Source organism: Macrobrachium nipponense, chromosome 26 (genome assembly GCF_015104395.2).
Source record: "Macrobrachium nipponense isolate FS-2020 chromosome 26, ASM1510439v2, whole genome shotgun sequence".
Lineage (NCBI taxonomy): Eukaryota > Metazoa > Arthropoda > Malacostraca > Decapoda > Palaemonidae > Macrobrachium > Macrobrachium nipponense.
In genome coordinates this window covers 18,415,496-18,440,988 of record NC_087215.1, presented here as the reverse complement: position 1 = coordinate 18,440,988, position 25,493 = coordinate 18,415,496, and the positions used below count along the sequence as shown (strand labels likewise).

The following is a 25,493-nucleotide window of genomic DNA, read 5'->3' as shown; positions in this document are numbered from 1 at the left end:
TGTCCTGGCACATCAACAAGAAAGAGTTGATGGCAGTCTGGATGGCATTGAAGCCTTCGAGCCCCACGTCCAAAATGCAGTAGTGCACGTCAATTCGGACAACAACAACAGCCTTGCGTACATCAAAAAACAGGGGGGGGACGCACTCCTTCTCCCTGTACGAAACAGCAAGGGATCTTCTGCTGTGGTCTCAAACAAGGAAGATCAGTCTTTCTCACCAGATTCGTACAGGGAGAAAGGAACATCAGGGCCGATCTCCTGAGCAGGAAGAATCAACTCCTGCCTTCGAGTGGACCCTCCACTCAGAGGTATGCCAAGACCTGTGGAGAATAAGATGGGGCAGGACCTCACATCGATCTCTTTGCAACAGCAAGGAACGCAAGAATCGAACTTTACTGCTCCCCGATCTCAGACCCAGGAGCAGTATCAGTGGATGCGTTTCTCCTAGATTGGACAGGTCTAGACGTCTACGCCTTCCCCCCTTCCCCCCTTCAAAGTACTGGGGCAAACCCTCAAGAAATTTGCTATCTCGGAGATGACAAGAATGACGCTAGTAGCTCCGTTCTGGCCCGCCCAAGATTGGTTCACAGAGGTACTGGAATGGTTGGTGGACTTTCCAAGAGCACTTCCACAAAGACAAGATTTGCTCAAACAACCCCACTTCGACAGGTATCACAGAAACCTCCCCGCTCTCAATCTGACTGGCTTTCGACTGTCAAAAGTCTTGTCAGAGCGAAGGGGTTTCATACAATCAACTTACCTGTCAGATATATACATAGCTAAGACTCCGTCGTCCCCGACAGAAATTCAAATTTCGCGGCACACGCTGCAGGTAGGTCAGGTGATCTACCGTCCCTGCCCTGGGTGGCAGGATTAGGAACCATTCCTGTTTTCTATCATATTTTTTCTGTCGCTTGGAATGTAAACAACGTTTGCAGTTCCTCCTGACTTGATTTTTGGATTTCATCGCCATCGATCTTCTGGGCTATCTTTTGCAGGGAAGTACTGGATCTTTGGTTCGGCATACGCATATTAATTTGTTTTGATAACTTTGGCTTCGAAAATTTCGAAGAATTGTTTACGTGTAACTACCGAACTTTTCGGTAGACAATCACATAGTTTGCAAGAAGGAAAATTTTAATATTTATTCATAATAACGTGTAGTAAATGTTAGAATTGATTGAGCTAACTTCCTTCTTGACGATGTAAGGAAAGAATAGTTACGCTTCCTTTAGAAGTTTATATAGCTCTCGTACTAACGAGCAGTTAGAGCATTAACATTACTAGTAGTGTGGTATCCTCATCTCCTTCTTACTTCACAGAATCTTCAAATTCATATTGCAATTTGAAGACAAAGGAATGTAGCTCAAAATACGAGCTATTGAAAGGTAAGAAGTGATTTTACTGTTAGTGCAGTGGAGGGTGCGTTCTGTTCGGCTCTGTTTTCGCTCCAGGCCTAGACTCTTCCAAGCTCACATACCCAGAGGAGAAGGAAAGTCGAAAAGCCTTACGGAGGTTATGGAGAATCCCCACCGATCAGGCGTCCCCCCCCCTCGGCAGGATCTGTAGAACGTCCCAGACTGCCAAGTTCGCCATTGGAAAGGCGTCCTAATTAGTAGAGGGTGCGTTCGATCGGCTCTGTCTCGCTCTCAGGGCCTAGACCTCTTCCAAACAACTCACAAGCCCAGAGGAGAAGGAAAGTCGGAAAGCCTTACGGAGGTTATGGATAATTCCCCACCGATCGGGTGGCGTTCCCTCGGCAGGATCTGTAAAAACGTCCCAGACTGCCAGGGATAGCCATTGCAAAGGCAGCCTTTAAAAAAGTGCGTCTGTTCTTCCGTTTCTTCATCTTACATCCGAAAAGACGAAAAATGTACATGTTAGAAGTTCGGACGATCTGGCTCGTTCTCTGAATAAGAGAACACTGACTCATGAGCGAGAGGAGGCTGAGAGACAGCCAGCAAGCTAGCGCGAGCCACGTTCCAACAGCCAGCAGCGAGCGTTCGTTCAGGACTAGCGCGAGCCGCGTTCCAACAGACTAGCGCGAGCCTCGTTCATACAGATAAACCGCGAGCCGCGTTCCAGCAACTGAGTGCGAGCCGCGTTCCAGAACTTTTTCTTGGCGCAGGCTCCTTCAAAGAGAAAACAGACGGCTTGACTAAGGAGCCTTATAGTAGAATGGCAATCAGAAGGATGCTTCCTTTGAACGTTTTTCTGGCAAGAGGCTCGTTATAACAAGACTAGAGGCGCTCGGATCTATTAGGGCGCACGGGACCTTCCACGCAAGCGGAACGTTTCCAGGAGCGAGTCTCCTTTCTAGCGTGCGGAACATTCCAGGCGCGCGGAACTATCCCAGACGCCAGGCGCTAGGCACAAGGATCCAGACGCCAGGCGTCAGAAGATTTCAAAATCTTCATTAGAGAGAGAGGCAAGTCGCGAGACTCCTCTTTGAATTTTTAATTTGAACAACTTTCCCCTGGCAAATGTGCAAGATGTTCGCACTAGGCGGCCGTTGCTTTTGTCAGAAGGATTCTGATACTAAGAGAAGCCCCTTTTCATTATTCAGAAGACTCCTTTGTTAGGCAGTTCCTCTCAATTCGGACTCTCCTTCATCCATGCTCTTCCCTCTGTTTGAGGAGGCAAGAGCTTTGGGAGTTTTTCTTAATAAGATCTCATCGATGTTTGGGTATGATGGCGGATAGAAAATATCTACTTCCTTCCGTAAACCCTAGTGATGAACAGGAATTCTGTCTCTTCCGCGATTTATGAAGAAATCACGAAGATTTAAAGAGTTCCTTGATTAACTTCGTTCCTTAAGATATATATATATATATATATACTCTTTCTTATCGTTCTATTAACGAAAAGAACGAAGATAGTAGAAGGTAGTAGAGTTTCTGCTGTATGAGAATACGATACGGTACAAATCATAAACACATACCGTAGTTACTTATTTTCTGTGTGCAACTCAATTACAAGTATCCTCTACGTCTTTCCTAGGAAGGACTACGCTTAAAGGGATTGTTAAGACTACACCTACTTAGCTTCTAGATTTATCGAAGTCTTGTTTCGCTTAAATATGCTTTAATAAGAACTTCCTGAAGTTCGATAATAATTTTATTAAATTCCTTTATTAATTGGAGTAGCTGGCAACTCTGGAAGAGTAAGCGGGGACTGCTTTCGCTGAGAGCCTGAGACCAACGCAGTACGCCTACGCCAGTTACTGTCAGTACCATGTAGGTGTCAGTCATGAGCGGTTGGGCGAATCTCTCTCCTGCGGGATGGAATAACTTTCCGTATCTCTCCCCTACAATCGCGGTCTTAACCTCGGATTGAGGGGTATAGTTTAGCTAACATAAATATATTGTATGCCTTTTGCTAAGAAGCTTTCAATAAGAGAGATAGTACAACCTTTCAATGCTGTTTACCGTAGGTAACATTATTAAAGGATTCTATCGCAGCAGAACATTATATATGTAATGCTCTCAGGCTTACGAAAGCATAGCTTATTAGAGTACCTGCTCAGAAGAAGATGGATGAGTCGGATGGGAAACATTCTCTTTGGGGCAGAACTTGTTTCCCTGAATGGACTATACTACGTATATAAAGTTTTTTCCTACTAAGAACGGAATTAACATGTGAAAGGATGTCGGGTACCATAAAGGCACAGGTGTTCTGGCACATAACATAAAAAAAAAAAAAAAAAATTTGCGCCAGAAGCGCCAGCCTGGCGCAGTGAGCCAAGAGCACCATCCAAGATTTTCTCGTTTTAGCGAGTTATTAACCTAGGAGTCCGGTAGACTCTCGGACACCAAGCTCGGTAACGGCAAGATTCGTTCCTGATTTCGTTACCCATTTAATCACTTAGGCCATTTCCACGACACTCTCATATCGCATAGAGCATCGAGAATCTCTTTTTTCGCTCCTATTCGCGTTAACAAAGAGATCCTTCTCGATCGACGATAATAACTGTTAACATGTTTAAACATTTATTGGAAAGAGTTGTGAGAAGACGAACAGGCTTCCTATAGACTGCTTCCGTTTTCCTACTTTCCGCCCCCGATTGAAGATGACGTGGGAAAAGGAAAAGCTTAACAAGGAAGATTATCTTTTGCCAGTACAAGAGCAACTGGCCTCTTTGGTGGGAGTGTTAGCGCCTCGTAGGAAGGACGTTGCGCTTCCAACCAATCAAGAAGTCTCGTCCTCTCTCCCCTGCGAAGCGAGAGGCGTCATGCAGACGTGAAGCTTCCAAACATATCGCAGAGGCTTCGGTTGCGAGAGCGAGATCGGGAGAATCTTACGGAAGACACGTAACGCCAGAGAGACGTGAGACGTCGTCAAGACATGAATAGTCATTTAAAGCTGCTTTTAGACGCGAGGCTCCAACCAAAATTTTGGCGCCAGTTAGGACGCCTTTTGAGAGCGAAGCGTCTTCCAGGCGCGAGGCGTCATCCAGACGTCAGCAGCCACACAAACGGGAGGCGTCAGCCAGGACGCTTGGCTGACTAGAAGCGTCATCCAAGCGGGAAGCGTCATCCATTTATGGAGAGAAGCCTGGGCTGTTGGCGCCTTCCAGGACTATTAAAGCGGGGAAGAGGAAGGAATATCATTCCCTTAGCCCCTCTCCTATTAGGGGTTTGTCTCCTCCAGGAGGAAAGACGTACTGAATTAGCAGCGGAGACTCATCTAGACCCCGAGTTAGAAGTAAACTCGGAGGAGGAGTATCAAGGAAGAGAAGGGACTGTCGAACTATAATGTTTTGACAGCCTTGCTTCTAGAGGAGTATGGAGACGACTTGACTCCTGCCTCTCCTCCTTCTCCGCGCTCTCTTTTCTCGAGTGCAAAGACGAAGAAATCTTCGTTTTTTTCTTAGAATGAAGCCACGCCAATTTCGATGAAGAGGGCTCTTCAGTCTTTAGACTCTTGGATGAAGTTGAAGAAGGAGTTAGTTAGAAAGGTCTTCTGCATGCCTCCAGCGAGACTAGCTGGTAAAAGAGGCATTTGATATCAGACGGGAGAGAATTTGGGTATTTTCTCTTCCGTCTACGTCAGAAGCGGACTTTCGACCTTAGTTGACGCTTCACGTAGACAAGGTTTGAACTCTGCCCGTATAACTTGGGGCATTTCAGAACTGGACCATCTCCTCAAGGGACTCTTTCAGGTATTGGAAGTTTTCAACTTCTTAGATTGGTCCCTTGGGGTGATGTCCAAGAAAGCCCATGATTCTGAAGGACTCGAACCAGAAGTCCTTCTGTGTATTTGGTCTTGTATAGACAAAGCGGTTCAGGATGGCTCGGTTGAGATCTCCTCTTTGTTTGGAGCAGGTCTTTCTTAAAAAGAGGACAGTATATAGTGTCTTTTTAACCAAAGCGGTCTCCCACGCTCAGGGGAGGGCAGCGCTTCTGTACTCGCCTTTGTCTGACTTGTTCCCTTCTCAGTAGTGAAGGACATTTCTCGTTCATAACTGAGAAGGAGACTCAAGACCTTCCTGACACAGTCAGTAAGGAAGAAGAAAGAAAAACCTGCAGACAGCCCCAAGAACACTGTCATTGTCTGATGAGGAGAAAGACCGAGCCTACAACCTGACACAGATGCGCTAGATGCGAACATATAGGACAGATAAGAGTGTCCGATGTGGACATTGCCAGACATCCTCGAGACTCTACCAAGCTCGAAGCTCCGGCAAGTGGGGAGGAGCCCCCAGGCCCGCGAGGGCGCCATGCAGGCGGCGAAGTACCAGCCAGCGGCGAAGCTCCAGCAGGCGCAAGGCGCCACTCCAACCTTCCGGGCGCGAGACGCCAGCCCAAGGCGCCAGCCCAGGCGCGATAAGCTACAGGAAGGCGCAAGGCGCCAGGCAGGCACAAAGCGCCAACCTGGCACGAGACGCCAGCAGGCGCGAGGCGCCAGGCAGGAAAAAAGCGCCAAACCTGCGCGAGACGCCAGCCAGGGCGCCGAGGTGGGCCAGCAGCCGCGAAGCTTCCAGGCAGGCCGACAAGGCGCCACTCCAACCAGGAGCTAGACGCCAGCCAGGCGCCAAGGGCCAGCCAGGCGCGAAGCAGGCCAGGACAGCCGGCAGCAGCCGGCGCGAGGCGCCAGGCAGGCAACCAAAGCGCCACCAGCGCGGGCGGGGGGGCCAGCCAGGCGCGAGCAGCCAGGCGCAAGCCCAGGCTCTAGGCGCGAATCTCCAGATAACCGACGAAGCGTCATCCAAGATGCGAGGCGCCAGTCAAGCGAAAGGTACCAGGACAAGCGCTAGGCGCCAACCAAGAGCGAAGCACCAGCCAGGCGCGAGGTTACTGCCAGGCTTCAGGCTTCAGTCGGGTGAGATCCATTTCAAGAAAGCCCTGGTCTTCTTTGAACCTGGAGATCTCCTAAGCACTTCATTAGTGACTTGATTCCTTCAAACAGCTGAGAATTAAAAGCGCAGGAAGTGCGCGCTTTTGCAAATTCTTGTTCTTTACATCAAAAAATATGTCATATAAGACATATTAGCTGTGTTGTACGGTAGAGGCAAACTCTGTGTTGACTTCTCATTACACAAAGGATGTCAAGTTAAACATACGAGAGATCCTTCTTTTCTTTTGGTTTATACGTTTCTGCGGATACGTTACTGGGATAAGGAGCCGACACTGATCCTTAACTTTGAGTTAAAGTTTTTTAACTTAGTGAAATTATTGGGGTTTTTGAAAGGAGAGTGTGGGGATAACTCTTTCCAATTTGAGCGCGAACCCTCGTGTTAGGATCAGGTGATCGGGATCGGTGTTGCGCTCCTTCATAAGGTGTATTGTCATATAAGTGGATCAGCACCCATTGACAAAGTCCTTTCAGGCTCTGCCGAGTAAGTGGAAATAAGACCCCTTCGGCAGACCCACAAGAACTCTTGGCCATAGATCACATATCTCGCTATAGTTTCTTTGAGGTGATGCAGACTACTGGGCAAACACCCACGAAGTCTATCACCTATCAGGTAGGAACCAAGGTTTTATTTATACCTACAACATATGTTGTTTTACCTGTCTATTCCATATAGTAGCTGTCTCTTACCCTCCACCGAAGGGTGCCAATCAGCTATGTATATATCTGACAGGTAAGTTGATTGTATGAAAATGATATTGTTATGATACAATAAAGTTCATACATACTTACCTGGCAGATATATACGATTAGGGCCCACCCAGCCTCCCCGCAAGGAGACAGGTGGAAGAGAAAAAATATGATAGAAAACAGGAATGGTTCCTAATCCTGCACCCAGGGCAGGACGGTAGATCACCTGACCTACCTGCAGCGTGTACCGCGAAATTTGAATTTCTGTCGGGGGAGGACGACTGGAAGTCTTTAGCTATGTAATATATCTGCCAGGTAAGTATGTATGAAACTTTATTGTATCATAACAATATCAGTTTTTTCGACAAAAGCTGCTAAGGCTTATCGCCTCAGCTAGAAGACCTTCGACCCTTAAAGTCTACCAGTCGAAGTGGGACGTCTTTCGCGTGGTGCAGGAACCAGAAGTTTTCCTCTTCCAGTACCTCTGTGACTCAGATAGCAGATTTCCTAGCTTTCCTCAGAGAAAAATGCGGTTTGGCAGTACAGTAATACTTTGGGTTACGAACCGATTAGTATACGAATTTTTTAACTTACGAAGTGACGACCTCATTCTGGAATACGAATTTCACTTGGAATACGAATGCGCGAATTTCCATCATGGGAGGCCGCCTGATTTGTTTACATCGGATGAGCGTGGGATCTGCGAACGCATTTTTTTTTCGGCCAAAACTTAACGCTGCTTTGTTACATCGGATGAGCGTGGGATCTGCGAACGCATTTTTCGGCCAAAACTTAACGAGGGTCACGTGACTTCCTCCTACGCATCCCTTGACCCTTTTTAAACCATAACTCTTTCAATATCTCGCTGGCGGTAAGATTGAACGCATCTGTCCGTGATACGCTCTCAAATTTGCTTAGTGATTTGCGCACGTGTTGTGTTTCGTAATAGTGCTTTATACATTACTATTACCCAAATACTAAAGACAATGGCTCCAAGATGACGAAGGCAAGCAGCAAGAAGGAAAGCATAAGAAAGAAGGAGATGATTACAGTCGAAATGGAGAAGGAAATTATCCAAATGCATGATAAAGGCGAGTGCCGTGAAAGACATTGCAGCATTCTTCAAGCGGTCGCAATCACGATCTGCACTATTTTGAAGAAAAAGGAAGAAATTAAAGCCAGTAAAAGCATCAAAAGGTGTCACAGTATTGACGAAAACAACGGCCTTATATTCTCGACGATGTAGAAAATTTGCTCATAGAAAAATATTTTTTTCAAAATTGTGAAAGACAACATAGTGTTGCGTAAGCGTAAAATTAGTGATCGTAGTGAACGGTGCTCTCTAGAGAAAGAACCAGAAAGTCTTCCAGAAGTGTTCACGGAGGGAGATTTCCCCCCCAAGCCTAACCCTCTCCTCCTCACCCTTCCCCCTTCCCCTCCCGTCTCCGTCAAGCCAGCAGCCACACTCGCCAAAGGTAAAGTTCAGGTTTTACTGTGCATGCATATTAAATCTAGTGTTTATATTTAATTTCATTTCTTCAATTTTATAATTTTATGTAATTCCTACACGAATTTTCAACCTTAGTGAACAAAAATAAATGGAAAAATATGAATTGAAATGGTTATTCATGGTCGGGTGGAACGCATTATTTGCTTTTTATAACATTCTTATGGGAAAATCCATTTGGGTTACGAATTTTTAGGTTAGAAGCAGGTTCTGGAACGGATTAAATTCGTAACCAAGGTATTACTGTATCTACTATCAAAGGATACCGAAGCATGCTGGCTGCTGTGTTCAAGACATAGGAATTTAGATCTTTCGAATAACAAAAGATCTTCATGATCTATTAAGATCTTTTGGAACTTCCAAGAAAACTTCGAACGAAGTCCAGGTTGGAATCTGGACGTGGTTCTTCGTTTCCTGAGGTCCTCTAGGTTTGAACCACCACATTTAGCCTCCTTCAAAGATCTTACGAGGAAAGCTCTCTTTCTCATGGCTTTAGCATCCGCTAAAAAGGGTTAGTGAGATCCATGCCCTAGAAGGAAGGGTAGGTTTCAAAGGAGATTCCGTGGTTTGTCCTTCCTTCCTTCGTTTTTAGCAAAGAATGAGAACCCCTCAAATCCTTTGCCAAGGAACTTGAGGTTCGTGGTTATCTGCCCTAGTAGGGGAAGAACCTGAAAGAACTCTTTGCCCTGTTAGGAGTTTAAAATACTACCTTCAGAAGAAGAAAACCCTTAAGGGCATTGAGGACAGACTATGGTGCTCTGTAAAGGACCCCAGCAGACCATTGTCGAAAAATGCGCTGTCTTTCTTCATTAGAAGTGTTGTGAAAGAAGCATAGATCTTGTAATGAAGAACATTTCAAGCTCCTAAAAAGTCAAGGCTCATGAAGTGAGAGCAATTGCCACTTCCTTGGCCTTTAAGAGAATATGTCTCTTCAGAATCTGATGAAAACTACATTCTGGAGATGTAATTCAGTGTTCGCCAACCACTACCTAAAAGACGTCAGTATTACGTATGACGAGTGCTTCGCGTTAGGCCCGTACGTATCGGCGGATTCGGTGCTGGGGCAGGGAGCTGGAACATATCCTTAGTAGATTTTTCCCTTGTTTTTGTTAATTGAGTTCTTATGGTTGTATGAAAAATGATGCAGGTAGGCACAAGCTTTTTTTCGTTTCGTAATACTAATTAAACTTTAGTTTGGTTAGGTGATCGGATTTGGTTTGAAGCTCCCTGCGTTGGTAGTGGACAGGTTCTGTCATAGAAGAGGGTCGAACCCCCACCCCATTGACATGATCCGACTTGGATTTCTACTAAGTAAAGCGGATATCAAATCCCGTTAGTAGACCCAAAGAGTCTTTTCAGCTGTAGGTCACGCCCTCGCTGTAGCTCTTATGGCTATGCAGACTAAGAGACAGTATCTATGAAGTCTTCAGCCTAAACAGGTAAGAACCAAGGTTATTTTTATCCTACAACAGGTGTTGTTTACCTTTTCTTTGTTATTTTCTGTCTTGTACCCCTCCACCAAGGGTGTCAATCAGCTAAGTATATGTCTGACAGGAAAGTTCATGTACAAAAATGATATTGTTATTTTACAATAAAGTTTTGTACATACTTACCTGGCAGACATATACGATTGGTGGCCCGCCCAGCCTCCCCTCAGGAGACAGGTATAAGAGAGAAAAAATCTGGCAAGAAAGGTATGTTGGTTCTTACACCCGCTTCCCAGGCGGCGGGTTGTTAAGGTAGATCACCTGACCCATTAACCTGTCGCGTTAGCCGCGAGTTTTGAATTCTGTCGTGACGTCAGAGACGTAAGCTAAGTATATGTCTGCCAGGTAAGTATGTACAAAACTTTATTGTAAAATAACAATATCATTTTCATCAACATAATGTGATATATGAAAGCCCCATACGAACTAAAATAAGCATGTGAGCTCTTTGTAAAATATGTTTTCAAGGCAGTTTTGAAATCCAATATGGCGGGAATCATGTGGCTGACCGGTCTAATCATAGACAATCCACCATCTTTCCCAGCTCTCATTTGAACTATGTTAGCATATATATGTAATGTTTATTGATCTTACTCAAGATTGCAGTTGTAATCAGCACAATAAAACAACATTTTGTTGCCTATATTAATGAAAGTATGAAACTTTTTATCCTTACTGCCTTCACAACTGAAACTCCATAGTGCTTATTTGATTGTAATTATACACATTTTGATCTGAATTCACTCCAAATTGCACTTGAATCACGTTGCTGTTCTTGGTTCCTAAGTGCTCACTCCACAAACACAGTTACGAGCAGTAGATGACGACACTGTTTATGAGGTGGAAAGCTTTATTCCCTTAATTGTTTACTTTACTCATTATTTGGTTTAACTTTACTTCAAAATGTTTATTTATTTCATGTCTGTTATCCCCTTTTTGCAACCAAATTAACCCCGAAAAATTACAAATATTTCGGATGTATACTTATGAGCAGACGACGTGAGGAAAAATTACTCATCGTTACCAATCTAGTGGAGCGTCATACATACGCCGATGCATTTACAAACTGTTTCCATGAATTCTAGTTGTCATAGTTGTCTTATACCAAGTTTGGAGGGTAAACACATACCAATTGACAACACTGATAAACAATTGAAGAGCGCAAAATGCCGCAAAACACCACCAAGAATGCTGTAGTCCCCTTCGATAAGTACGTAGTTCCCTTCCATAAGTGCTGGTTAGAGGTCGGGTGTACGATTGTTGTGATAGAAGTGCCCCAGCGTCTATGGGTACAAGTGGTGTGGAGATTTAGCACAGGAAATGGAAAGTTTGTTGACACAAGCGACTCCGCAAACATCGAGATGGTGTCAATCTTCCAAGGTGTTTGTTCCGATACGTAATACAAACCCTCGGTCCTTTAACAATAGGAAGGTAAACTAGCGGCAGCTGGGGACGGTCGTAAGCTTCGAACAAGGGGAAGAGAACGGTAGTTAACTGCTTGTCCGATCGTGCGCGCTGCCCGCGCGCCCGAGAGGTGAAGAATCACTTTGCTTTCGGCCGCGGGTGTGAAGGACGTGTTCGTCATCGCTCTCTGCCCGCTTCATCGTCGTATGCTTTGTTATATGTGTTTTCTATAATGGTTTGGTTTGACTTGAAAATGAAACTGTAAGTACACTGTTTTCATTTTCATTACTTAATTATGAATCAACATGGAGCTATCGCCGTAGAGACGGCGATTTCCGCTCTTTTCATGAATTGAACCCTTGAATTATGTCTCGGTGCCGAGGGCGTTAACTCGCGCCGAGTTTGTATTTTGGGCGAAAGTGTGTAATTGAAAGATGTAAGTACTCTTTTTCATTATATTTTGCCCTGTGCGTTCGTTGCCGAGAGCTTGATTGCGCTCGGCAAGAGCCTCTTATTTTGTATGAATAGAATGCAATGAAAGTGGATTCGCAATGCAGTTTTCTTTTCATTTTCATTTATTAATTGCATCAAATTTAATTTTGGATCAATTTCCGCTCTTACCCGGGAATTAATCCTTACGATTTATTGCTGTGAAAGTGAAAATAGCAAGTGCAGTATTGTTCATTTTCATATATATTTATGATAGCATCATATTATTATGGATCAAGTTTCCGCTCTTACCGGGAATTATGATTTTTCCCTCTTTAAGTTCTATGAAGTGAATCGCAAGTGCAGATATTCAGTTTCATTTTCATATTACTTTTCACTGCTGTGCGGGGGTAGGGGAAGCGAAGGTCTGCCAGGAAGTCGTCGGAAAGCTCTCCCGCGACTCCCTTGGTATCCGATTCTTCGTCTTCTTTCCTGCCCCCCCGCCCCAGCTTCCTCGTATTTTGTTTTTGGGGTCTTCCTTCCATTCGGGGTGGGGCATTGTCTCCCCCCCCGTGCGTGAGGGAACCCCTCTTACTAATCTGTCTGTGCTACCGCAGGTGCTACAGCCGTGGGAGACGACCTTGGACAGGTATGGACATGCGGCTGCAGGGCGTGCCTAGCATCCACGATCTGCTGCAGAGTCTAGCGAGGTCTGGGGCGGTGACCTTGGAGTGGTCTCCACTACAACCTTCACGGCCCCGATTATGCTACACTCCCATGCTGTGTCGGTGACGCCGTCTGCCGCTTCTAGGGCCGGTCGCCGCCGTACCGAGGAGGGGTATGCCGCCGCCGCCTGTGTTTTCTTCGTGTTGCCTGCCCCAGACTTCCGCTGTTCCAGCAGCTCGCCCCTGGACCGGCCGCCAGTACCACGCTGGCTGCCGATGATTCTACAAGGCGATGGCTGGGGCCTGCCGTACCTGTCGCTGATGTGGTTCCCGCTACTGGCTTGGCTGTCCCTTCTGTGTTACCGCTGCCGCTGTTCCTCCGCTCCTGAGCTGGTTGCTGTTCTTGTCGCTCCTGGTTCCTGCGCCTGTCCATGCTGGTCCTGCCCATGGTGTGTCTTCCCCACCCCAGTCCCAGGTTCCTTCCGGACAGGTGCAGTCGGGCCGTGTTGCTTCGGCAATAGGCCCGACTCCGGCCTGGATGGAGGAGGACCTGACGACTGTCCTGCGTGAGCTGACGAAAGAAGAAGTAAGGAAGGTGTCATCTTCGTCTTCGTCTTGTTGCTGCCTCTTCCCCTTCGACTTCTAAGGCCCATAAGCCGATAAGAAGAAGAAGGCTGCCTCCCCCCCCCATAAGAAGTCTCCTTCGGGAACTTCTAAGGGCCCGTCCCACCTCGGTGGGACGGGGGTCCTTCTGCTGGTCCTCCTGCTCCTTCGGGAGCGGGGCCCGTCTCCCCCTTCCCTTCCGTAAGGAAGAGATAGACGGGGACCAGAGGAGTATCGGTTATCTCTGGTACTTCCTCGCCTGGTGCTAGCGGCGATGCCGCTACGCCAGGTTCCGGCTCGGTCTCTCGTTCGCGGGAGATCCCGAGTGTACGCTCTCCCTCTGGAGACCGTGCAGCCAAAGTTTCGGCGCCAGAGTTCGCTCGGCGCCAAGACCACGGCACGGAGCAGAAGGCTGGCGAGAAACGCTCAGGTGACTCTCGCCAGGCCAGCGGCCGCTCTCGCAGGCGACCAGCTGGTAACCGGGTTTGTTATTCCCCCTAAGAAGACTCCGGGTTCGGGAACTTCGAAGGGCTCGTCACATTCCGGTGTGACGGGGGGGCGTTCTTCTGCTGGTCCTCCTGTTCCTTCGGGAACGGGGCCCGTCTCCCCTTCTGAGAAGAAGAAGAAGGGGACCAAGGGTGTGCTGGCTACCGCTGGTACACCCTCGCCTGGTCTTGGCAGCTCTGCTGCTAAGCCAGGTACCGGCTCGGTTTCTCGTCCGCGAGAAGTTCCGAGTGTACGATCTCCTTCGGGTGACCGTGCAGCCAAAGTTAAGACGCCTGAGTTCGCTCAGCGTCATGACCGAGGCACGGAGCAGAAGACTGTCGAGAGCCGCTCAGGTGACTCTAGCCAGGCCAGCGGCCGCTCTCGCAGCGACCAGCCGGTACCTCGGTGGACGTGACGGTCTCTGACCGGCCACGGGTTGAGGCTGGGAAGAGGTCCCCCAGGTCCCCTCGACCGACGTGGTACCAGCCCTCGGCTGGTACCAGCGGTTTGACGTGCCGCGAGGACGCTCACCGGTCTCACGGCGAAAGCGAGCTCTGCAGGTCACCTGGCCGCCGCTCCCACAGGGGGACCGGGCGGATACGGTGACCAGCAGCAGCTCGTCTGACGCACGGGACCGGGGTCGACGTGCTCAGTCGAGCCGCTCGCCACCGCGGGTTGGTGATCGGCTGCAGCCCCCCACGTACGCTGGTCCTGCCAGCGAGCCGGGGGGGGAGCGTCAGGTCTGTCTCTCCACTACCTTCAACTTCCTCGGGCTACACCGGGAAGAGCGAGGTAGCTAGGAGTGATCGTGAGAGGTGCGCCGCTCACGATCCCGTCACGACGCCGCACGTGCCACGTATGGTCTTAGGACCAACCCAGGACGTACGCGCAAGTGATTGGAGGCGACCGTCAGGGGGGAGAGGGGGTCAGCGTCAGTTCTGTTCTCTCCGATACCTTCAACTTCCTCGGCATACGCCAGGAAGAGCGAGGTATATAGGAGTGATCGTGAGAGATGCGCCGCTCACGATCCCGTCACGACGCCGCACGTGCCAGGTTGGTCTTAGGACCAACCAGGACGTACGCGCAAGTGATTGGAGGCAACCGTCAGGGATCTGTTGCTGGTCCTTCTTCTGAAGGAGGAGGGTCCTGGGAGCTGCTCTTGTGGAGGGACTGGACGGTCCTACTCCTCAAGACGCTGTAAACTTCCGAGATTCAGAGTAACTTTACCCAGGTTATTGCACTGATTCGTCAGCACAACGACCGGGGGGAAGGATCGCCGCTCCCACCAGCAGAGCCCATGTCTCTGCTCGAGTCGTTTTGGGGCCCGAGAGGGAACTCAAACCGACGGTGGGTATGCCGCGATTGGAGCTTGCCGATCTGTCTTGAACCAGAGTCTCTCGTCTCCGGACAAGAAGGCTCTCTCAGTTCTGGCCGGTCGATCAAGCTACTTCCACCTCCTCTACTGCGACAGCGGGTTTCTACGTGTCTTCGGACACCGTATTTAAATACTCCTTCGGTCCTCCTGAGAGGTTTCGACCTCGACGAGGACTGGAATGAGTCGGAGGACGGTATCGGCTCTCTCCTGTCAGGTGTCGATCAGCCCCACCCAGACGACGTTCACAGTGGCGGCAGACCCTTACCTACAGTGAGGAGTTCGTAACCAAATCCTCGGGAAAAAGTTTTCTCCTGACGATACGTTTTCCCAGACTCTGAGAGGCCATCGCCGCAAGGCGATGGCTGCTCCTACTCTTCTCCAAACTGCTAGTTTCCACTGGGAAGGCGAGCGAGTATCCAATTCCTCCCCCATTCCCTCTCTCCTTTACGGCTACGAGGGAAAGGGGAAGGATCCTAACAGAGATTTCTCTGTAGGATCCCACGTTGGGGACTGCGCTACAGGGGGGGTGGGACCTTCGGGTCCTACCTGACGTAAGCCCGGTAGTTGAGGAGGGATCCTGCCCCCATTCTCGATTTCTACGGGAATCGAGAGGACCACCAGCCGATATCGTTTGACGAATTCGGTGGGGGTTTCGCAGACTGCTTAGAATTTCTACGGAATTTCTAGCGCATTCAGTGTTAGAGTTTCTTACGATCTCCAAACACTAGGCGAGACCACGGTCCAAAGTGAGCGAGACGAGAATCCCCGATATGTTACACGATAATCGGGAACCTCGCCTATGCTCGAATTCCTGGAATTTCTAGCATTAGGAAGAAGACTGCTGCTGAAAGAAGACTATCTCACAGTAGGCGACCAACTGGAATAGAGAAGAACGGACGGGAATATCCAGTTTGGCTTGGAACTATCGTCTTAGTATTCTGTTCACCATTGAAGCTTTCCTTCGAGGAAGACTTCTCTTCACTCTCTTTAATAGAGAACGAAGGTGGTTCGATCTCCAATCCTTATTTTGTTTTCTTGAAGGAAAGAATTTAGGATGGAGATCGTTGTTCAGAATCCTACAAATAACTACGTATATTAACCTCGCGACATGATTCTGCTAAGCAGTTGAATGGTCCGAGGGGTAGGCGCATATCCTGGTTATTCTACGGATTGCGACTTAGACGAAAAGTATTTTAATTGAACTGCAACCCGGGTTGCCTGCAACCTCCCAGGAGTTTCCAGTTTCAATTTTATATACTTATGGTGTTGTCACAACAAACACCATTTAAGCTTTTATATTTACCGAAATTCGTTTTTTTCGCTTAAATATAATTGCTCGAGCATATCTTTTTATGCTCGGTGGTTCTAGCCGAACGCATTCCTTCGTGGAAGGAATTACTTGGCAACTGAGGATGACGAGTCAGCGACAGCTACTGCGTATTGAATTGCACCCGAGGCATTTCAGTATCAGCTGCCGCTTTGAGATAGACGGTTGTTTATGTCTTTCTCACCTGCTTTTGATTGAATAACAACCGTATCTCTGCCCAACAATCACGGACTTAAGTCTCTGATTAACGGGGATTCTCGCATACATGAATGACCATCTACTGCTGTGAAACGCTAGTATTCATCGTCTTCGGTATTGCGAGAATTTTAAACAGAGATATCTATTCGACTCTCATCTTTCTGTTTACCGCACGGTAACAGAATTCTGTAATAGTCTCTTGCTGCATCGTATCCCGATAATGCGAATGATTTTTGCGGAAATCTGAGTTTGTCCTCAAAATATCTTGTATTCGGAGGGTGTACAATGTTCATTGTTCACCCCGGATTAGCAGATGTATTGAAAGACATCGCCTACTCCCACACCTGCCAGCTCTACTTCCAAACGTTCAGCCCATGAGAAGCAGTTCTTCAAGCGGCTCTCCCCTGTGTTTCATTACTGAAGAACGCCCCGCTTTCATTGCACAAGGGACAGCAATGAAATGGTGCGGTTAGCGTTTCAGTCATTTGTAAGCACAGGTTTAGAATCTTGAGATTCTTCTCTCGATTCAGCTGGAAGACGTAGGTTGCATTCATGCCTACCTTCGTCTTCAACGTCACATAGTGTTGTTTCTCCTTAAGCTGAGATTCAACGTCTATGAGATTTTCTTGCATCAGGGACCTCGGTCTTTGAAGGCAATTGACTTTCGCTTTTGAGCTTATGCATTAAGAGAATCATCGCCGCGCCATCCGGCATCGGTGACTAACAAATATTTTATTTGTTGGTCTCTCAGCATAACTCTTTAAAAAAGGGCGAAGGTCACGTGACTTACCCGGATGCTTGGACAACTTGCCTCTACTGATTCCGAACCAGTCAGTCGGCAGCTGTCAGAGCGCCCGAGTCAGTTACGAACTATGCTGTGGACTTAGTTCGGTTGTTCCAGAGCATCATTACTTCGTCTTAATAGCTTGTCAGTATGAGTACTGTACATAACCAAAGTCGAGAAGAGGGATAGGTCATACGACTATTCCCTTCTTTTCGTCTTAGGTAAACTGCATGACTTCTCTTGAAGTCAAGCACAAAGGGATGGGGATTTGTGACGCTCGATTTCGTACCGATCTTCGTAGCGAAAGACTCAGAACCCTTCGGTAACTGACGATTGGTTCGAGTCCTTCACAATACCCTCCCTAATGGACTTCACCGCCTCCGATACGAAGGCTATGCTGCTTTGTCCTGTGAAGGTGCGACGGAGCTGTCTGAAGAAACTCGACACCCAGGATGAGTGTGGACGCCTCTTCATCATTCTCTCGCGTTCCGCAAGAAACTTCTCCGTGGCGCAGGTAATGAAGGCAGGCGCCTGGTCCAACCGGACCGCATGCACCTCCTTCTACCTTCAGGATATTGCCCACAGTTCCTTGGATCTTTTTCCTTGGGGAACCGTGGTGGTTGCTCAACAGTTGTGTAGTTAACCCAGACCCTCGCAGGCTGCAACAGCATCGAGTCCTGGTGTGACCGTAAGAATGGATGAGGAATGAGAGTGTGACTGGCTCCTCTTCCCATCTTTTTTCTTCCCTCTACCTTTGGGTAGAGGGACACGGTCGTCACCCTGCTGGGTAGGACGGAGAGATGCAGGTGAGCCTACTCAATAGAGCACCATCCTATCCTTTCAGTAGGGATAGGAGTAAATATCCCCCACCACTTCCTCCAACAAGGGGAGGAAGGAAGGGTGGATGCCCAAATTGAGACAAACCCATCATTTTATGATTGTCTCTTGCAAACAGGAACAAGTTCTTGCTTGCTGGTACGAAGAGATACGCTTGCCTCTCTCTTAGTACTTGGCCCAGAGGTCTGACCATTGATCCTGCGGTGCACACCCCGATCAATCGGACAGAGGTTTGGATCCCTCCCTTGCTCTTACGACCAGGGAGGCACTCCAGGGTTTGGACGAACACCAGTCTGTTCACCAAAAAGACTCAGATTCCTCCCACCAAGAAGTGAGTCTTCCTATTGTTAAAAGGACCGAGGGTTTGTATTACGTATCGGAACAAATGACAATTTGTCGAAAATTGCATTTTTCCTAAACTATACAAACCTGAGGTCCTTTACATATAGTCCCACCTCATGCCACCCCTCACTCTGCAACTTTTTGCATGGGCCTAAAGCAAAAGTGATTCTTCACCTCTCGGGCGCGCGGGCGCCCGCACGATCGGACAAGCAGTTAACTACCGTTCTCCCCTTGTTCGAAGCTTACGACCGTCCCAGCTGCCGCTAGTTACCTTCCTATTGTTAAAGGACCTCAGGTTTGTATAGTTAGGAAAAATGCAATTTTCGACAAATTGTCATTTTAATCATAAGTAAAAATTTCGAAAGCATTTTGGGGTTGTGGGCACTGCGTTGGCCACCTTTTTCATTACCCTCTGTTTAAATCTTGAAATATGGCGTTAATTTCTAACTTTGGAGAAAATACTTACTTTGAAAGGAGAGTAGAGGTCTCGAGCTCCTGCTATCACCACCAACAACTCATGACTGATGACCATCGCCGGTGTCAGGACGTGTTAAAGTACTTTTTCTTAGGGTGACCAAAACCTCGGTTGTCGGTGAGTTGGCCAGTCGACTCGGTTGTTTACCCTAATTGTTCGTAGGTGAGAGTGTGTTGGTTAATCCCTTGCTAACCTTCCTTAAACAAGATAGTTAATTTCTCAAATGATCTCATGAGTATTGCATTGTAGGCCAAATTTATTTTTTACACTGTTAAAAATTGTAGCAAAATAGATCACCGTACGTATGTTGTTTCTAATAAAAAAAATGTTTGGTTTCAACTTTACCAGACTTTCTCAACAGTTTCAGCATTCTGGCATGAGGATTATTTTATCAGAATTATCAGTTGTTGGTGGTTTTACATTTACAGTATAACCTATAAATTTCTCCATTTTGTGTGTACGTACTGACATTGCTTTATCAGGAATGAACTGGATATAGAATTCTTAGCACTGGCATGTTTCAGACTAATCCTTTCAACTTTTTCAGCAAAGAAGATACCGAAAATAAGCAGACATGATGGAAAACCATGAGATAGATTTGTCTTTGGCACTGCAGATGCAAGCACAGTTTGATGAAGAATTAAGGGTCAGTTTACTGAAGGCGCAGGAAGAACAAAGTCCAGTTCTGGTGCTCAGCCAGAAAAATCTAGGTGAGATGTTATATATTTTCATGACTATTGTATAGCTAATGATTTGCAATTTTCATATTCCTATGGGTTGATATAATTATTGCTGTAGCGCACTGTATATTTACATTTTTAGTTGAGTAATGAAATATGGTTATGATTAATTCACACCAGTAAGCCAGCTACAGTATATTTCTAGGTATCTTTATGAATTATATATTTATCATGATTTATTGTTAGTATTATTGGTAATGACTTTTTCATCACCTCCCAGGAAGCTGGTTGCTTGTGTCAGTTGCCCAAGTGAAAGGTTTAGTGTATAGTATAGATATTTGCTCACATACTGTAATTACATTACAGCTTTCTTGTTTTGCCTTCAGGAAGCAAGAAAACATTCCGTGGGGAACTAGAAGAACCGCCTCAAGAAAAATTATCTGTCTCTCTCGTAGATCCATCATGGGAATTGATTGATCCTAATCCAGATATTCACACACTATTCCTAACCTTTAATAATCAGTTCTTTTGGGGTCGGTTATCTGGTATTGAAGTGAGATGGAGCCCCCGTATGACACTGTAAGTTTTGTTGAATTTTACATTTTGTTGAATTCTAAATTGTTCCGATACGTAATACAAACCCTCGGTCCTTTAACAATAGGAAGTAGCTAGCGGCAGCTGGAACGGTCGTAAGCTTCGAACAAGGGGAGAACGGTAGTTAACTGCTTGTCCGATCGTCGCGCGCCGCGCGACTGGGAGGTAAACAAATCACTTTTGCTTTCGGCCGTGTGGGTAAGGACGTGCTCGTCATTCGTCTGCTGCCCGCTTTGTCGTTTGCTTTGAGTTTGAGTATTTGCCCTCTCTTTCTGTATAAATCAGAGTGATTGTAAGTAACTTGTGCATTTCTTTGTTAATCATTATGATGAGTGAAGAAGAAATGGAGAGTTTCCACCACGCCCCCCCGGTCGCCCGTAGAGATGTGTCCCGCGTGGAGGGGCGTAGATGTGGGGGATTTAGATCGTTTGTCGATGTAGATCCTCACGAGGTTTGTACTCGTTGTCGGGGGCGAGAGTGCTCCCGCAATGAGCCCTGTGTAACGTGTATGCATTGGTCCGAGGCGCAGTGGGTGCTGTACGAGGGCAGGAAGAGACTTAGGCCGCCCAAGAAGTCATCGGAAAGTCCAGTGACTCCTTTGGTAACGGACACTTCGTCTTCTTTCCTGCCCCCCGGCCGCCAGCCCCCCACGTTTCGCGCCTTCCCCTGCGGGGGGGGTAGCGGAGTCCTTCTCCTCTCTCGATCCGTCGAGTGTGGAGGAGGGCGCCCGACCGTACCCGGACGTCCAGTTGTACTCGGGGTCTTCCGTCCGCTCTGGGGGGGGTTCTTCTTCCCCCAGGCGTGAGGAAGCCCCTCTCTTAACTAACCCGACTGTTGCTTCCGCAGGTGTGCCATATCAGCGAAGGACGACTTGGGACAGGTGTGGAGTCGCTGGGACTGCAGGAGTGCCGAGCATACAGGGGTTGATTCAGCGGTTGGCGGGGTCGGCAGTGGTCACTCATGGTGCGGTGACCACTACAACAACCACAATCTCGACACCAGCATATGAGATGCCACCGCATCTGGTGTACACACCTCATGTAATGTCGGTGACACCCACGGCTGCAATCCAGAAACCTATTTCTGCCGTGCCAAAGAGGACGGTGCCACCACCACCTGGGTTCTTTGTATTGCCGACCCCGGACTTCCGCTGCCCAAAGAGTACCCCCCTGGACCTGCCGCCAGTGCCGAGGATGACGGTAGCTGCCGACAGGACGCCTGGCTCTCCTGTGGTACCTGCCGTGCCTGCCGTACCTGTTGCCGTCCAGCCCGCCTCATTCCTTTTCAGATCAGGTGCCTGCTGCTCATTCACTTCAGATGTTCCTGCCGTTCCTGCTGTTCCTGGACCTGTTCCTGTTGTTCCTGCTGTTGGTGGTGCTGTCACAGTCTCAGGTCTTTCCGGACAGGTGCAGTCGGGCCCTGTTGCTTCGGCAACTGCCCCGGCTCCCTCCTGGATGGAAGACCTGACGTCTGTCCTGCGGAGCCTGGCGAAGAAGAAGAGGAAGAGGAAGAAGGTGTCGTCGTCGTCTTCGTCGTCTTCTTCGTCGTCTGCTGCCTCTCCTTCCCCTTCGACTTCTAAGGCTAAACAGCCGAAGAAGAAGAAGGTTGCCTCCTCCCCCCCTAAGAAGACTCCTTCGGGATCTTCTAAGGGCCCGGCTGCACAGGCGTTTGCTGGGGGAGCTCTTCTGCTGGTCCTCCTGTTCCTTCGGGAACGGGGCCCGTCACTTCTTCTGCAAAGAAGAAGTCGACGGGGACCAGAGGTGCACCAGCCTCGGCTGGTGCGTCCTCACCTGGTGTTAGCGGTTCTGCCGCTAAACCAGGTTCCGTCTCGGCCGCTTCTCGTTCGCGAGAAGCACCGAGTGGACGCTCTTCCAAAGAAGACCGTCCAGCCAAAGTTTGTTCCGATACGTAATACAAACCATCGGTCCTTTAACAATAGGAAGTAGCTAGCGGCAGCTGGAACGGTCGTAAGCTTCGAACAAGGGGAGAACGGTAGTTAACTGCTTGTCCGACAGTCGCGCGCCGCGCGACTGGGAGGTAAACAAATCACTTTTGCTTTCGGCCGTGTGGGTGTGAAGGACGTGTTCGTCATCGCTCTCTGCCCGCTTCATCGTCGTATGCTTTGTTTATATTGTGTTTTTCTACTAATGGTTTGTTTGACTTGAAAATGAAACTGTAAGTACACTGTTTTCATTTTCATTACTTAATTATGAACCAACATGGAGTTATCGCCGTAGATGCGGCGAGTGTTTCTACTAATGGTTTGTTTGACTTGAAAATGAAACTGTAAGTACACTGTTTTCATTTTCATTACTTAATTATGAACCAACATGGAGTTATCGCCGTAGATGCGGCGATTTCCTCTCTTTTCATGATTTGAACCCTTGAATTATGTCTCGGTGCCGAGGGCGGGCGCGCTCGCGCCGAGTCTGTATTGGCGAAAGTGTGTAATTGAAAAATGTAAGTACTCTTTTCATTATATTTTTGCCCTGTGCGTTCGTTACCGAGAGTGTGATTGCGCTCGGCACGAGCCTTTTAATTTTGTATATTAGAATGCAATGAAAGTGGATTCGCAATTGCAATATTCTTTTCATTTTCATTTATTTATTTGCATGAAATTTAATTTGGATCAATTTTCGTTCTTACCCGGGAATTGATCCTTACGATTTTTTTATGTGAAAATGAAATCGCAAGTGCAGTATTCTGTTTCATTTTTCATATATATTTATGATAGCATCATATTATTGGATCAAGTTTCCGTTCTTAACCCGGGAATTGATCTTTTTCCTTTTTTAAGTTCTATGAAGTGAATCGCAAGGGCAGTATTCTGTTTCATTTTCATATTACTTTTCACTGCTGTGCGGGGGTTAGGGGAAGCGAAGGTCTGCCAGGAAGTCGTCGGAAAGCTCTCCCGCGACTCCCTTGGTATCCGATTCTTCGTCTTCCTTCCTCCGCCCCCGCTCAGCTTCTTCGTTGTATTTTGTATTTGGGGTCTTCCTTGCGTTCGGGGTGGGGCATGTCTTCCCCCCGTGCGTGAGGGAAACCCCTCTTACTAATTCTATCTATGTTACCGCAGGTGCTACATCCGTGGGAGACGACCTTGGACGGTATGGACCACCGCGGAGGCAGGGCGTGCTAGCATCCACGGGCTGCTGCAGCGGTCTAGCGAGGTCTGGGGCGGTCCTCCACTACTACCACGGCCGCTTATGCTGCTCCCCCCCCCTCCTGGTCTACACTCCCCATGCTGTGTCGATGACGCCGTCTGCCGCTACTAGGGCCGCAGCCGTACAGAGGTGGGTTGCCGCCGCCGCCTGTTTTCTTCGTGTTGCCTGCCCAGACTCCGCTGTTCCAGCAGCTCGCCCCTGGGACCGGCCGCCAGGACCCAGGTTCCGCTGGCTGCCGATGATTCTACGAGGCGATCGCTGGGCCTGCCGTACCTGCCGCTGATTGTGATTCCGCTGTTGGCTTGGCTGTCCCTTCTGGGTCTACCGCTGCCGCTGTTCCTGCCGCTCCTGAGTGGTTGCTGTTCCTGTCGCTCCTGATTCCTGTGCCTGTCCATGCTGGTCCTGCCCACGGTGTGTCTTCCCCAGTCCCAGGTCCTTCGGACAGGTGCAGTCGGGCCCTGTTGCTTCGGCAACTGCCCCGGCTCCCTCCTGGATGGAGGACTGACGACTGTCCTGCGTGAGCTGACGAGGAAGAGGAGAAGAGGAAGCTGTCATCTTCGTCTTCATCGTCTGCTGTTGCCTCTTTTCCCCTTCGACTTCTAAGGCCCATAAGCCGAAGAAGAAGAAGGAAGCCTTCCCCCCTAAGAAGTCTCCTTCGGGAAACTTCTAAGGGCCCCGTCCCACCCCGGTGGGACGGGGGTCCTTCTGCTGGTCCTCCTGCTCCTTCGGGAGCGGGGCCCGTCTCCCCTTCCGTAAGGAAGAGATAGACGGGGACCAGAGGAGTATCGGTTAGCTCTGGTACTTCCTCGCCTGGTGCTAGCGGCGATGCCGCTACGCCAGGTTCCGGCTCGGTCTCTCGTTCGCGAGAGATCCCGATGTAGTTCTCCCTCGGGAGGACCGTGCAGCCAAGTTTTCGGCGCCAGAGTTCGCTCGGCGCCAAGACGCGGCACGGAGCAGAAGGCTGGTGAGAGACGCTCAGGTGACTCTTGCCAGGCCAGCAGCGGCCGCTCTTGCAGCGACCAGCTGGTAACCCGGGTTTTCCCCCTAAGAAGGCTCCTTCGGGACCTTCTAAGGGCCCGTCTCGCTCCGGCGATTCGGGGAGCTCTTCTGCTGGTCCTCCTGCTCCCTCGGGAACAGGGCCCATCTTCTTCTACCAAGGAGAAGAAGACGGGGACCAGAGGAGTACCAGCGTTCGGCTGGCACTTCCTCGCCTGGCTTCTAGCGGTTCTGCCGCTAAAACCAGGATCCGCCTCGGCTTCTCGTTAGCGAGAAGTACTGAGTGGACGGTCTCCCGCGGGAGACCGTCCAGCCAAAGTCTTGACACTCGAGCTCGCTCGCGCCAAGACCGAAGCGCGGAGCAGAAGACTAGCGAGTGTCGTGCAGACGACTCTCGCTAGGCCAGTGGACGCTCTCGCAGCGACCGAGCTGGCTGCTCGGGTTGACGTGACGGGTCGCTGACCAGCCACGGGTTTGAGGCGAGGAAGGGGTCCCCGCGGTCGTCGGTACCAGCCACGGCTGGTACCAGCGGCTCGACGCGCCGAGAGGACGCTCGCCGGTCTCACCGCGACAGCGAGCCTAGCAGGTCACCTGACGCCGCTCCCATCGGGACCGGGCGGGGAGACGGTAACCAGCAACAGCTCGCCTGACGCTAGAGATCAGCGTCGACGTTCTCAGCCAAGCCTCTCGCCCCAGGCGAGCGGCAAGGCTAGGCCTGCTGCTCGATCGCCACCGCGGAAGTTGACGATCAGCAGCAGCCCTCCAAGCACGCTGGTCCTGCCAGCGAGCTAGGGGGGAGCGTCAGGTCTGCCTCTCCTGTACCTTCAACCTCCTCGGGCTACACCGGGAGGAGCGAGGTACTATGAGTGATCGCGAGAGGTGCGCCGCTCGCGATCCCGCTATGACGCCGTATGGACCAGGCACGGTTCTAGGACCGACCAGGACATACAGCGCAATTAGCTGGAGGGCGACCGTCAGGGTCTGCCGCTGTTCCTCTTCTGAAGGAGGAGTATCTCGGGATCTGTTTCTTGTTGGAGGGACTGGACGGTCCTACTCCGCAAGACGCGGTTACTCCCGAGATACAGAGGAATTCGCA

At 49.1% G+C, this 25,493-nt stretch overlaps 1 protein-coding gene across 4 annotated transcripts in view; it reads left to right on the top strand.

Annotated features, from left to right (window-relative positions):
* LOC135200011 (DNA-dependent metalloprotease SPRTN-like) overlaps positions 1–25,493 on the top strand; it is a 68,372-nt gene that overhangs the window by 22,728 nt on the left and 20,151 nt on the right. For all 4 annotated transcript variants that reach the window (XM_064228215.1, XM_064228218.1, XM_064228217.1 and 1 more), the window contains exons 2-3: positions 19,511–19,673; positions 20,030–20,222. In XM_064228215.1, the coding sequence (XP_064084285.1) occupies positions 19,538–19,673; positions 20,030–20,222 (329 nt within the window). In that variant the 5' untranslated portion in view covers positions 19,511–19,537. The remainder of the gene's footprint in view (positions 1–19,510; positions 19,674–20,029; positions 20,223–25,493) is intronic.